At 42.1% G+C, this 11,737-nt stretch overlaps 2 protein-coding genes across 2 annotated transcripts; one reads left to right on the top strand and one right to left on the bottom strand.

The window, feature by feature from the left end:
• Nucleotides 1-642: 642 nt before the first annotated feature.
• RPF1 (ribosome production factor 1 homolog) lies at nucleotides 643-7,846 on the top strand. Its single transcript, XM_033000624.2, has 9 exons — nucleotides 643-1,533; nucleotides 1,620-1,676; nucleotides 2,575-2,655; nucleotides 3,058-3,153; nucleotides 3,737-3,890; nucleotides 4,476-4,558; nucleotides 5,465-5,646; nucleotides 5,730-5,856; nucleotides 6,673-7,846. Exons 1-9 carry the CDS (start codon nucleotides 1,399-1,401, stop codon nucleotides 6,712-6,714), a joined length of 957 nt encoding a protein of 318 aa, XP_032856515.2. The 5' UTR covers nucleotides 643-1,398; the 3' UTR covers nucleotides 6,715-7,846.
• Nucleotides 7,847-8,019: 173 nt separating this feature from the next.
• Nucleotides 8,020-11,687, bottom strand: GNG5 (G protein subunit gamma 5). The gene is made up of 3 exons (XM_042807834.1): nucleotides 11,454-11,687; nucleotides 10,226-10,382; nucleotides 8,020-8,263 (listed from the first exon to the last, which is right to left on the bottom strand). Exons 1-2 carry the CDS (start codon nucleotides 11,532-11,534, stop codon nucleotides 10,257-10,259), a joined length of 207 nt encoding a protein of 68 aa, XP_042663768.1. The 5' UTR covers nucleotides 11,535-11,687; the 3' UTR covers nucleotides 8,020-8,263; nucleotides 10,226-10,256.
• Between the last annotated feature and the right edge of the window lie 50 nt (nucleotides 11,688-11,737).

Raw genomic sequence — 11,737 nt, 5'->3', positions numbered from 1 at the left:
ATGATTCCAAGAAAAGCACCATTGCAAACTGGAACTACAAATAACTTAGAACTCCTATTAGCTCTGCTAACTGCAGTGACAAAAATCTCTGCTAGTGACTTTTAGAGATACCCTTGCAATCTCTGATACTTGAATCAGCTAGTGAAATAAAGTTACCGAAGGTCCCTGGTTAACATTCTCAAGTAAATCCCCCAAACCTTAATTACCATGGAAACTTAATGCCTTTAAGGCACTAAGGACAGCTGAAATATTTTCTCTTGACAAAAATGGGAGCAAGGCCAGAAAAATATGGGGTTGTGCATAATGAGGCCTTTGATCTTTCATAGACATCTGTGTTAAGTAGAAATAACCTCAGTGAAGCAGGTTGAGTTACAGAGTTACATTTGTTAATAGGACATAAGCAGGTTTGAGACATTGTCTAGTTCAGGTTATTTCTAGATCTTTTCCCATTATCTTCATGCATTATTATGTTTTGTATTTATGTTATGTACAGATTTCTTTTTTCTAGTAGGAGAAAGTAATGCAAAATTGTGTATGTATGTAAAATTAACAGACATATTCCAAGCTTTGAGACAATCCTTGGCAAAAGCAGAACTAATCAGTCCCGCTGAGGCTCAGAATTTTGCAGTCTGAGATTAAAAATGCCTCTAATTTAGCCCAGGCCCCCCAAACAGAGCATAGTCTTCACTATGCAGCAACACTTGCACACCTCTAAGCTGGAAAATCAGCTCAGGAACAGAAAACCTCACTTTTTAACATGAATTAAATCCCTTTAATTAGTTGTAGGGGTCTAGGGGTTCTCATCTCATTTTAATGCTGTTTTAACAGGCAGTAATGGAATAAAGATGATTTTGGGGCACACTACCATCAGAAAGCCCTATGGTTCCTTACAAGCTGATGCTGCCCACAACTTAACTCGCTGTGAGCAAACGTGCGGATGGGACACGCGCGCGTGGGCAAACACCATTGAGTCACCATCATTTACGCAAACCTATCCGCGCCAGGTTTGTTCAAAGTTTCCCGCGTTGATGTCGTTAACCCTGATCCTGGGTCACACCGCAGTAATAACCCGTATTAACTCCCCCCCTCATCTCCAGGTTTGCTGAGCGATCAGCTGGGCCACTCTGCAGGTACCCGCGCCTAAGGAACAGGCTGTGCGAGTGGCGCGCTGCCCGCCCGCCGCCGCGGGGGGACGGGGCTGGGCCCTCCCGTGGCTCGCTGCAGAAGGGCCGGGCAGGAGCAGCCGGTCACCCCGCCACCGCCCGGCCCCGGCCCCGGCCCTACAGCCCCCGCTAGCTCCTCCGCCCCCTGCGCGCATGCGCGGCGGGAGGGCGGCTCCCGGCGCAGGCGTGAGCCGCGCGCTGGCGGCGGGAGGGCAGAGGTCAGGGGGAAGGCAGCATGGCGGGCTCCGAGAGCGGTGGGCCGCCGGCCCCGCAGCGGGTCCTTTTTCCGCCGACCTTTAGCGTGTCCGAGATCAGGAACAAGCAGCGGCGGCACTTCATGTTCCTGCGCTGGAAGCAGCAGCAGAGGAAGGTGGGGCGGGCCCGGTAAGGGAGGGCGGCGGAGGCCCCGGCCGGGCGGCGGGTCTGGTTAACGGGTCGCTGTCCCTCTGTCACTAGGAGAAACTGGCCGCCAAGAAGAAGCGGAGGAAGGAGCGAGAAGCCCTCGGATACAAAGTAAGGGCCCCCGCCGCCCACGGGGAGCAGCTGAACTGTGGCCGCGGCCTCGCGCTCGGCGGCCCGGGCCGGCCCGGTGCGGCGGGCGCTGCCCCGCCCCGCCCCGGGGAGGCGGGTTTCCCGCAGACGCCAGCGCGGGGAGCGGCGGCGGGGGCCTGGCTGCAGCGCTGCCCTGCGGTGCTGCCCCCGGGCAGCGTCCCCCTGGGGCTGAGAGCAGCGCGAAAGCAGGCCCTGCCCGAAAAGCCGCCTCTGGCCGGCGTAACTGCCGTGGCGTTGTGTTGGCGTTATTTGGAATTGTACTCTAGTAAGTAACTTCCATATAAATTAAAACAAGCAGATCTGACCAAACCCTGCCCAGACCAGTTGCCTGCTTGTTTCCAAGCCACGAACAAGGGCTTTGCTTCTTGTCCTGAGCTACTTCAGAAGCATTTGGGCATTTGAAGATAGTCAGTTGTAAATTCCTGTATTATTGTAATCTCACAAGAGTAGTGTAAGTAAACAGGGTAAACGTTATAGGTTATTAATTGTTAAATAGTACATGCCAAGGCTAAACTGTATTGTGGTTGAAAGCAGAGCTTTTTTTTTTCCATGGGAGAGAAGAAAAGTAGATAGAAAGTTCCCCTCTTTTTTATTGTTTTGGAACCCCATTTCTTAATTACACTGAAATTAAGAAGTGTCACTGTTCTAGCGACGCTTTTCCACTATGTGATGCTCTCTGGTGTCCCAATGCATATTTTTAATTAAGTCAACATTGTAACTTTTTTAAAAGCTGGTATAAGATAAATAATACTTCAAATTCTGTGTAGAAATATATGTAATGTCATGGTAGTATGAATGTGTTTTTTGCAATACACTTAAATATATTAATGTGTTATGTTAGTAAACTTATTTATTTTAGGCACCTCCAAAAGCCATACCAAAGACTATTGAAAATCAGAGAGAGTATGATGAAACAACTGTAGATCCCAATGATGAAGAGGTAACTGCTTAATTTCTGCATATTCTATTGAGTTAACCATTTTTTTTTCCAAGAAGGAGCATAAAATGGATTGATGAAACTTAACATTCACCCCTTTCCTGTTACAGTGGTGAACTCTTTTTACACGTGATGGGTCACTGAGGCGGTGCCATTCTTTCATTCTCTGCATTGGATAATTGCCTTTTGCATTACTGTTATTGATGGTAAAACCTGCCAATGGTCATCACACTAGATTGATAAAAATGTAAAAATCACATGATTGCGATGATTAATTATAGAATATAACTTGTGAATTGAAATTTTTCCCCCTACATTCAATTTCATCAGAATTTAGATCAGATTGAACAACTGTACTTCCGTTATTTCATATGTGGTGGATTTACAAGACTTCTGTTCTTCCAGGTTGCTTTTGATGAAGCAACTGATGAATTTGCACCATACTTCAACAGACAGACGGTTCCCAAGATTCTTATTACAACATCAGACAGACCTCGTGGGGTATGCATGTTTGACTTGGAGAGTTCTAAGCAATCAGTTGGTTATAAGATACCAAGGTTTTCCTTCATAACAAAAGACAACCTCATGGATATGTTTCTGTATGTAAATGATCTGCATTACCTAATTGGGGAGATTACTGACATTTATGAAAACTGTAAAAAAAGTGGTTTTAAAAATAGGAAAAAAGTTTAACACAAACAGTTTATCTGGAAACTCGGACATTAGTAACTGAAGTCATAGCTATATTGGATTTTGAAATGTTACGAACTTTTGGTAAACTGATGTTTTTATTAAAAAATTAGTTTGGAGATGATGCTTTTGGAATTTTCCTGCTTTTCTATGAGGAAAAAAATCCTTTAAAAAAAAAAAAAAACAAACGTCCCTGGTGTGCTGCAGTCTTTACTCTAAATAATTTGTTTTTTCCACTAACTGAAGTAATTTAATAGCTTGTCTTCAAATATTTATAGAGATACTGTAAGTAATATATCATCAGGGAGGGCAGTTGGAACAAGCAATCCTCCATTCCACTAATATTTTAATTTGGCACTGTATTTACCACATTACAACTTAACATGTTTTGCAGAGAACAGTGAGATTCTGTGAACAACTGTCTACTGTTATACCTAACTCGCATGTCTACTATCGAAGAGGACTGGCCTTGAAAAGAATTATTCCACAGTGTATTGCAAGGGACTTCACAGATTTAATCGTCATTAATGAGGATCGCAAAATACCAAGTATCCTTTTATGTATTTATTAAAATAGATATACTAGCTCTGGGCCTATTAGGGAAAGAAAATAATTCTATAGTGTGCATCAAAGACCTACTTTATTGAGGATTTTTTTCTCTTCACTGTGCAGCTTACAGTGTAACAACAGAGTTAGAGATCACTGCACCAACTTAAATATCTGATGGCTAATGGAACTTTGGAATTATTAAAGAAAGTGTGTTGGCTTTTAGTTTGTAATGCATGGATAAACATTGTTATTATTTCAGTAAGTTTAACAGTTTGATTACTTGACAAGTTTTTCTGACCGGGAAGTTCCATTTAGTTTTGCTGACTAGATAAAACATTACTAATTAATAAGTGAGGAAGCAATAGAAGATGACTCTGGTTAGCTGTTGAAACAAAATTTAATGGGCTTACTTCAGAGCTCCAGTTAACTAGTTAACGTATGCTCAAAAGTATAATGAAACCTTGTAAATCTGGCATACGTTACAGGTATAATACTCTAATGTAATACTGCATTTCGCAGAAAATGTTCCTCTGTAAATTACATATTGAATTTTACCAGCCTCTTTTTTTTAACTCTGTGAACAGATGGTCTTGTTTTAAGTCATCTGCCTGATGGTCCAACTGCTCATTTTAGAATGAGTAGTGTCCGTTTGCGTAAAGAAATAAAGGTGAGACTCCAACAAAGGGGGGGGGGTGGAAAAAAGGAAAAAAGGGTAGTCTGTTTAATGATAAATATGTTCAGTCTACTTGAACTGTCAAAACTGGTTGCACTTTGGTATGATTCAGCTGATCTTGTAAAGGTGGTTTTTTTCATAAGCTAACAGGAGGCCAAGAACTAGTATATTCTACTTCTATAAAAAAGCATATTTCCATTTTCATAGTGTTTTGCTGAATTTCTTTAACTGCCAAGCATTTTTAGTTGTGCCAATAGATAGCAGCTGATGATCTACACCAACAGGGAATACCCAATGTATAGTATACGCACATCACAGTATATAAAAATCAGCAGTATAAAAAATTTCAACACATATATTTCCTAGTCTTGAATAAAACCTAGTTGGTCTTACAGCCCTGTCACCTCTTCTGTAGTATTACTTATTTAGCCCTAAATAATTTGCAGTAAAGTATTTTTTTCTCTTGAAAGAAGAAATTTTTAAACTTCATCTGTTCTTGTTAAAGAAGAATTCCATATACTCTTAGCCCCATATTCTCTCAGTTGGTATTAATACAGAGAGAAGACTCCTGTGATAGCTAGATTGCATTGTTTGCTGTAACGGGTGCTGCCAAGAGTGGAAGTTGGTGCAGGAGAGAGGAAATGGGAAATTTGTTTCTGCTTTTTCATTCCATTTATATTGTTGAACCAAAGATCCTTATGTTACCAGCTGCTCATTTACCTGTATGTGAACCTAGGTTGTGTTTGAAAAAATGCTTAGAGTATGTTACCAGTCCTGTTACAAGAAGTTGGCCCTGGTTGTCCTCCCCCTATTTTATTTCAAAATCTTCTTTGATAATGTATTAAAATCCTTTTGCATTTCATCTATTCTTTGCATTCTTAACTGTTACTTTCATTTCAGCGAAAAGGCAAAGAGCCCACAGGACACGTACCTGAAGTAATCCTGAATAATTTTACAACACGACTGGGCCATTCTGTTGGTCGCATGTTTGCTTCTCTGTTCCCACATGATCCTCAGTTCATTGGAAGACAAGTAGCTACATTTCACAACCAGCGAGACTACATCTTTTTCAGATTCCACAGGTGACATTTTCCACAAAACTCACAAGTGAGAGAGAATGTTCTTGTAACTTAACTTCCTAATTTTTATTTTTTTCTTCCCCAAGATACATCTTCAAGAGTGAAAAAAAAGTAGGAATTCAAGAACTTGGGCCACGTTTTACATTAAAGCTGAGGTCTCTTCAAAAAGGAACCTTTGATTCCAAATTCGGAGAATATGAATGGATTCATAAGGTATGTCTAATGAGAATAGTCCAACATGAAATGGAACCACAAATCTTGGGCCAAAAAAGCGATATAAATGCAGTTCTCAATACAGAAGTGCTTCACTGAAATATTTAGGGATATATTTTGAGAATGCAAAGTAGAAGCATTCTGCTATATCGGAATTCAAAAATAAAAATAGCAAGGATGATGCATATCAATATATCAGGACTACTTATTTGCAGCGTGTAATTTCTTTAAGATATACAGATATAAACAAATGTGACAAATCCTCCCCTGGTATAAACTGTTATTGGAAGCCTAGTAAACTTGACTAGAGCTATTTTTGTGCAAGGTGAGTGCAAGAACCATAATGTAAAAATGTTTAAGCTGTTTACATAAATGTCACTTCTTAATAGTGAATGGAAGGTAACACTGTCCTCTGCACACCTTCAAGTGAAATTCAAGTATTACGCTAGGCAATGATCGATTACTTTTCCAGTCATTTTTACCATGGAATTGCAGTTGAGTGGCAAAACTTAGAAGTGAATATCCAAGCTATACTGGAAGGAAAATTCCTTGTGTAGTCCATGAAACGGATAATCTTGTTGGTTTTAAAGATACTTTCTCTGCTGTCAGTAGACAGAGAGCTGCTACATATTCTTTAGTTTTAAATCACTAATCTCTAATTCTTCTCCCTTGTTAGTCTTGAAAAGCTGACTATAGAGACTCCACTGTAACTGTGACACATTTCACTGCCTACCCCACTGTAAACTGGAGTGGTCATCCATGTTTGTATCCTGTTGCATGAACTTGCTGTTTAATAACTCTTCTTTTAAATTTCAGCGCCGAGAAATGGATACAAGTAGGAGAAAATTTCACTTATAAGGGCCAGCTATTTGCCAATCGACAGAAATACAGCTGCTTTGAACTGTGGATTACCTCAGACTCCCAACTAATGATAATGATACTGAACAGTATCTGTCAGCAGAAGGACAAACTGCATTGAAACTTTCTACAGGAGCAGATCAAGTAGGACACAAGTAGATCCTGTGTTTGTAGCCAAATCCAACATGACAAGGACAGTGACTTTTTTCCAGTTTAACAGGAAAAACTCTGGCAATGTCAGAGCAGCCTATAATTTAGCCATCACTAAAGATTTGCCATGACTGCTGCTGTGCTGTAGAGATAAATTATACTTTGCAACATCAAAGACAGTAAATATTTTGGTTAAAGATATTCTCAAAATAAAGTATTCTAGTTATACAGCTGCTTTTTTTTTTTTTTCTGTAAAGCAGCTAAACCCAGATGTCTTCCATTAATGAGGTAAGACATAAATATTTTAAACCCCTTTTTAACTTACAGTATGCTGTTTCCTGACAGTATGGTGATAGCTTTCCAAAAATGGTCTATCAAGAGAACATTGAGAAGGCTGTATGCAATCCAGGAAGTCTGTGGTATTTTATTTCATTAATGTCTTGCATAAAGTAGCCATGTTGCTGAAGTTACAAAAATACTGTGCTTGACTCCTACAGGTATCTCTTCTGTAAATGTCATATTCAGAAGAACTATATACCCAAAGCAGCTGATATATTTGTATATAAAAATAAATAAGCACCAGTGGGAAGGAATTTGTAAGACCAGCTTATAGGAAGTACTTAAAGCTATCTTATCTAAAAATGCTGTTCAGTTGAACATGCGAGGTTTCTGAGCAGGTTTTTTCCCATCCAAATCTTAAAAGTGCTTCAGTCTCATAACTAGTGTTGGTGTGTTCTGCCTGAAGTTTCACGTTTACTGGCAGCTAAAAAGCTAAGTTTTCTTTGGATTATTTTATTTTCATAGGCAGCTACAAGAAGTGCTTTCTTACATATACCTAGAGGGTAAGATGGCTCCTAGAGTAAGTCATCTGCTAGGGTAGAATTACTCCTTAAGATAAAGAATAATTAAGTTACTCTGTCTTTATTTGATGTCTATGATACAGGACAGCTGTGTAGTTGAATTACAAACTAACAGCCAAAAATTTTGTGTTCTATTTCTGTTATGTTTCTCAGTACAGTACTGAGGAGGCTTCCTTGTTCTGTAAGACTGTCAGCCCCAGGCAAACCCACAGCAGCGCAGAATGAGGCAGTAACTGGTGAGGTGTCAACATATCCAAAAGTTAATCAACTTGTTACAGTAATTTTAAGACCAGACTAAGTCAAGACACTTTTATTTTTCGCTTGGCATAAAAAACTGATTCCCTTATGAAACAGAAGTATTGTAACTAGCATACAGTTCATTTGGAGAGGTAGATGGTAAGAGGTTTGACGACAGTAGCAATTTTACAATTAGATTTGGCACATGAAAGCTAAGCTTTTGTACAGACTTCAAACCAGGCCACTCCTTGAGGCACTCTGCCCATACACACATCAGCAGCTAGGAAAAGATGCTAGAAGATCTGAAAAACAAAACCAAAATGTAGTTAGTAAAGTACCAATGCTAAATGTAGCAACTCTGTCTAAGGACATGTACCTTCAGAGTATGCCCTAGACAACTATTGAGCAAAAAAAAAAAATCCTCTTTTCCACAGCTGTTTTGTAAAAGTATTAGTTTATTTTATAAACTTAAAAACATGAAGCTTTCTCCAGGGGTACAAGAAGATAATCAAAGCTGTTACTAAAGAACTGAAGCTTAAAGTCCCCTAGAATCCAAATTGCAGAGTGGAAGGACAGAAAAAATTGTTCCCAGTCACTTGGTGCCTACAGAAATACCAGGCATCTACTTTGCCTTTGAAAAGCAGGGGAGTCTGTGTAACTGACAAATTTCACTTCCTTGTCACAGAGATGGTGCTGACTCTGCAAGTGTGAATTCTATTGGCTCGCTGTGAAAACACCAGGATTACAACTAAGACATCACCTATTTTGAGGAAGTGCTTGCAAGAGATACAGTGAAGGAAAGACATTTTCCATATAGGTAGTATAACTAAAACTGCTGTTCTAATGAATTTAGCCTCTAACAGCACCAGAAAGAAGTGCTCCATTCCAAAATCAGAAAGGGGGAAGATAAGGGCTGTAATTGAGAAAGTATTATGTCTTTTATGCCCTGTGTATGCAACACGTGTGTGAGAGAGGAAACATTTCCTGACATATACACCCAGGAGTTACTAGACTTTGGCAAACCTCAGTGGGAAACTGTATGTGCCACTGATTAAACTGCAGTTTATTTGGCTTTTTAGAGGTTATCGGTCTATAATGCTTACACGTTATCTGATTTCTTCCTTTAATTACTGCTTAAAGCTGAAGCTACAGTAGCATGAACACAAGTCCGTGTCCAAGAATAAAATCTTCTAAATAAGAATAGTTGATAAAATTAATGACAGGAGTAACTTTAAAATTTACAAGGACTCTAAAGCACATTTCAGTTACACTACTGCAATCCATTGCTCAAAATAATGGATGGAAGTGCTTAACAAAAACAGTTAAGCATCAATATCTATACTGCTATTACTCTGGTCTTTACTAGCACGAACCACCTTGTTTATAAACTTTTAGGAAGCTTTCTACAGTCTGCTTGAGGGGAGAACAATTTTAAAGAACAATTTAAACAACTCTGTGGTCATGTTCCTATAAAGCTGCCTAAATGACACAACTTAAATCTTGCAAACTACAGTTCTTTGGGTGATGTAAGTCAGCTACAAAAACCATGGACTATGGTTAACTGCGTATCAGGTGCTTCGAAATAATGTTCATACTCTCGCCCCCAAGTCAAGAGGCAGTGGGAAAGAGGGAGACAGTAGAATTATCATGTATTTACTGTGGGCAAAATATCAAATTATCATGACTTAAACTGCTACCCATGCGGTATCTTATTTGAGTGGAGTATGGGCCTTGATACAATTCTTGGAGTACATACTTTTTTTCTTTTGGCTTAAAGGGCATGTCCTGTAATGGACAGTGCTCTTCCTGGAGATCACCACTAACCTATCCTTGGAAGTGCTGTTTAAAAGTTTAAGAATTAAAGTCTGCTTTATCTGCCACAATCAGGATTCACTATGTGTGCTGTCAGGCAGGTCATCCTATGTGAGAAAAGGGAAATAGTACCCTTACATAGAAGGAAGGGAGATACAGCAGAATTACTATACAACCAGGTTAGTCCAAATAGCAGCTCAGTAGTAGTTGGCTTCACTACTATTTTGCTGCAGAAACAGAAACTGGTGGAAGCTCTTCAACAGCTAAGTGCTACGTGTAATACTTAACATGTCCAGTACAGATCCACAACCAGTATGGGGGAAGAGGAGTCTAAAATGGGGATCTAGACCAACAGCAGCTGCCTCTTCTGAATATTTGTAATGCAGGCAGTCTCATTTAAAGCCAGCAATTTTTAATGACAGAAGTTTATGAATCTCATTTCAAGAACTTACCACTGAAAGATAACCGAAGTAGTTCACATAATTACAAAAATGAACAAACTTTCTGGGGTCTGAATGGGTTTGTACTTGATGATACTCCTGTCAGTAGGGGATCGTGTTGTGCATTCTGCAGGCAGAATTGCTTCAAGTCTGCTGCAGCCTGGGAAACCTAGTCATAACAGAAGTTGGCATTAGAATTCACTGAACACTCTTTACTGAGGATGTAACTACATCAAAAAGTATACATAATACTGCTAAATAATTCTGCAATATAGCCTACATAGATTTTATACAAAAGTTTCATCATAATTGGCTTCTTAAACACAAAAAGTTGTGCATTATTAGAGTAAGAATTAATTTGGAAAATTTTCCTGTGTAAAAGGGTGAAAGATGAGCAACATCTTGGAGATGGCTTTATTAAATATATTAGTATCTTTGTTCTAGCGTAAATTGTCTAAAAATACAGCCTATAGTTTTAAGATGCTCTACTTGACTGAACTGGCATTTTATCCTCCCTTAGAAAGCCATCCTTCTGAGGAGGCAGCATATGGGGTTTTTTAGTAGGCTGTACCTACCTAAAAACAGAACAGTGAAAAAATTCTGTCTTGCTTTGCTGTAGCTCTGAACTTATATAAAAAGAACGATCAAAGTTTCAGAAGGTGGCATCTTCACTGGTATCTCGTATTTGCAGTTTGCCCAGAGCTCCTCTGATTTGACAGGGCCCAGTCTGCCCCCGAAAATGCCCAAGTTAAACGCAGTTAGCATGCCTTGCAGCGAAGTCTCCATTTTAGAGAGTCGGGGCCAGGCCAGCCTGTTGTAAACCCCGACTCAAGCTGCCCTCCTCACCGGCGTCCGACGGAAGAAGTCACTCCGCAGGATAAGGAAATGAAAGGGGGGAGCGGGGCGCGCCCACCCCCCGGAGAAGCGCTTGGGCCGGAGAGCGGCCCCCGGGGATCCCCCAGAGGCTGCAGGAAGCCGGAGGGCGCGCCGGGCCGGGCCGGGCCGAGCCGAGCCGCGGGGAGGCGGCGGCGGGAGGGGAGGCGGCTGCGCAGCCGCCCCGGGGCTGGGGCGGCCCGAGGGAGCCGCGGGGCTGAAGCCCGGGAGCGGGGCGCCGCCGCCACGGGGGTCGGCGGGGCGGGGCGGGTCGGAGCTCGGCTGCCCCGGCCGGAGCGCGGCCCCCGGGGCGGTGTAATGGCGGCGCGTCCGCCCCGTCCCGTCCCGTCCCGGCTCCGCTTCTCACCTTCACGCGAGTCACGCTGGCCTCCAGGCGCAGCTGCTGCACCACCTTCTTCATGGCCGCCACGTTGGAGGAGCCCGACATGGTGGGAGCGGCGGCGGCACACCCAGCCCCAACTTCCCGGCGCGTCCCAAACTCTCCGGCACGGCCGCGCCTGCGCAACCGCCGCCGGGGCCGGGGCCGGGGCCGGGCTCGCCGCCGCCGGGGGCGCTGCGGGGCCGCGGGCGGGCAGCGGGGGCGGCTCCGGTCCCGGTCCCGGTCCCGGCCCCGGCCCCGGTCCCGGTCCC

Source organism: Tyto alba, unplaced genomic scaffold, assembly GCF_018691265.1.
Source record: "Tyto alba isolate M040663 unplaced genomic scaffold, T.alba_DEE_v4.0 Super-Scaffold_1000006, whole genome shotgun sequence".
NCBI lineage: Eukaryota > Metazoa > Chordata > Aves > Strigiformes > Tytonidae > Tyto > Tyto alba.
This window is presented reverse-complemented; position numbering and strand designations above follow the sequence as displayed.

Excerpts from the sequence above, each read along its gene's own strand:
- RPF1 (XM_033000624.2), top strand. The coding sequence starts at position 1,399 with ATGGCGGGCTCCGAGAGCGGTGGGCCGCCGGCCCCGCAGCGGGTCCTT. Across the intron at positions 1,677-2,574 it reads GAGAAGCCCTCGGATACAAA|GCACCTCCAAAAGCCATACC; the intron begins GTAAGGGCCCCC and ends TATTTATTTTAG. Across the intron at positions 4,559-5,464 it reads GTTTGCGTAAAGAAATAAAG|CGAAAAGGCAAAGAGCCCAC; the intron begins GTGAGACTCCAA and ends CTTTCATTTCAG.
- GNG5 (XM_042807834.1), bottom strand. The coding sequence starts at position 11,534 with ATGTCGGGCTCCTCCAACGTGGCGGCCATGAAGAAGGTGGTGCAGCAG. Across the intron at positions 10,383-11,453 it reads CCAGCGTGACTCGCGTGAAG|GTTTCCCAGGCTGCAGCAGA; the intron begins GTGAGAAGCGGA and ends TGTTATGACTAG.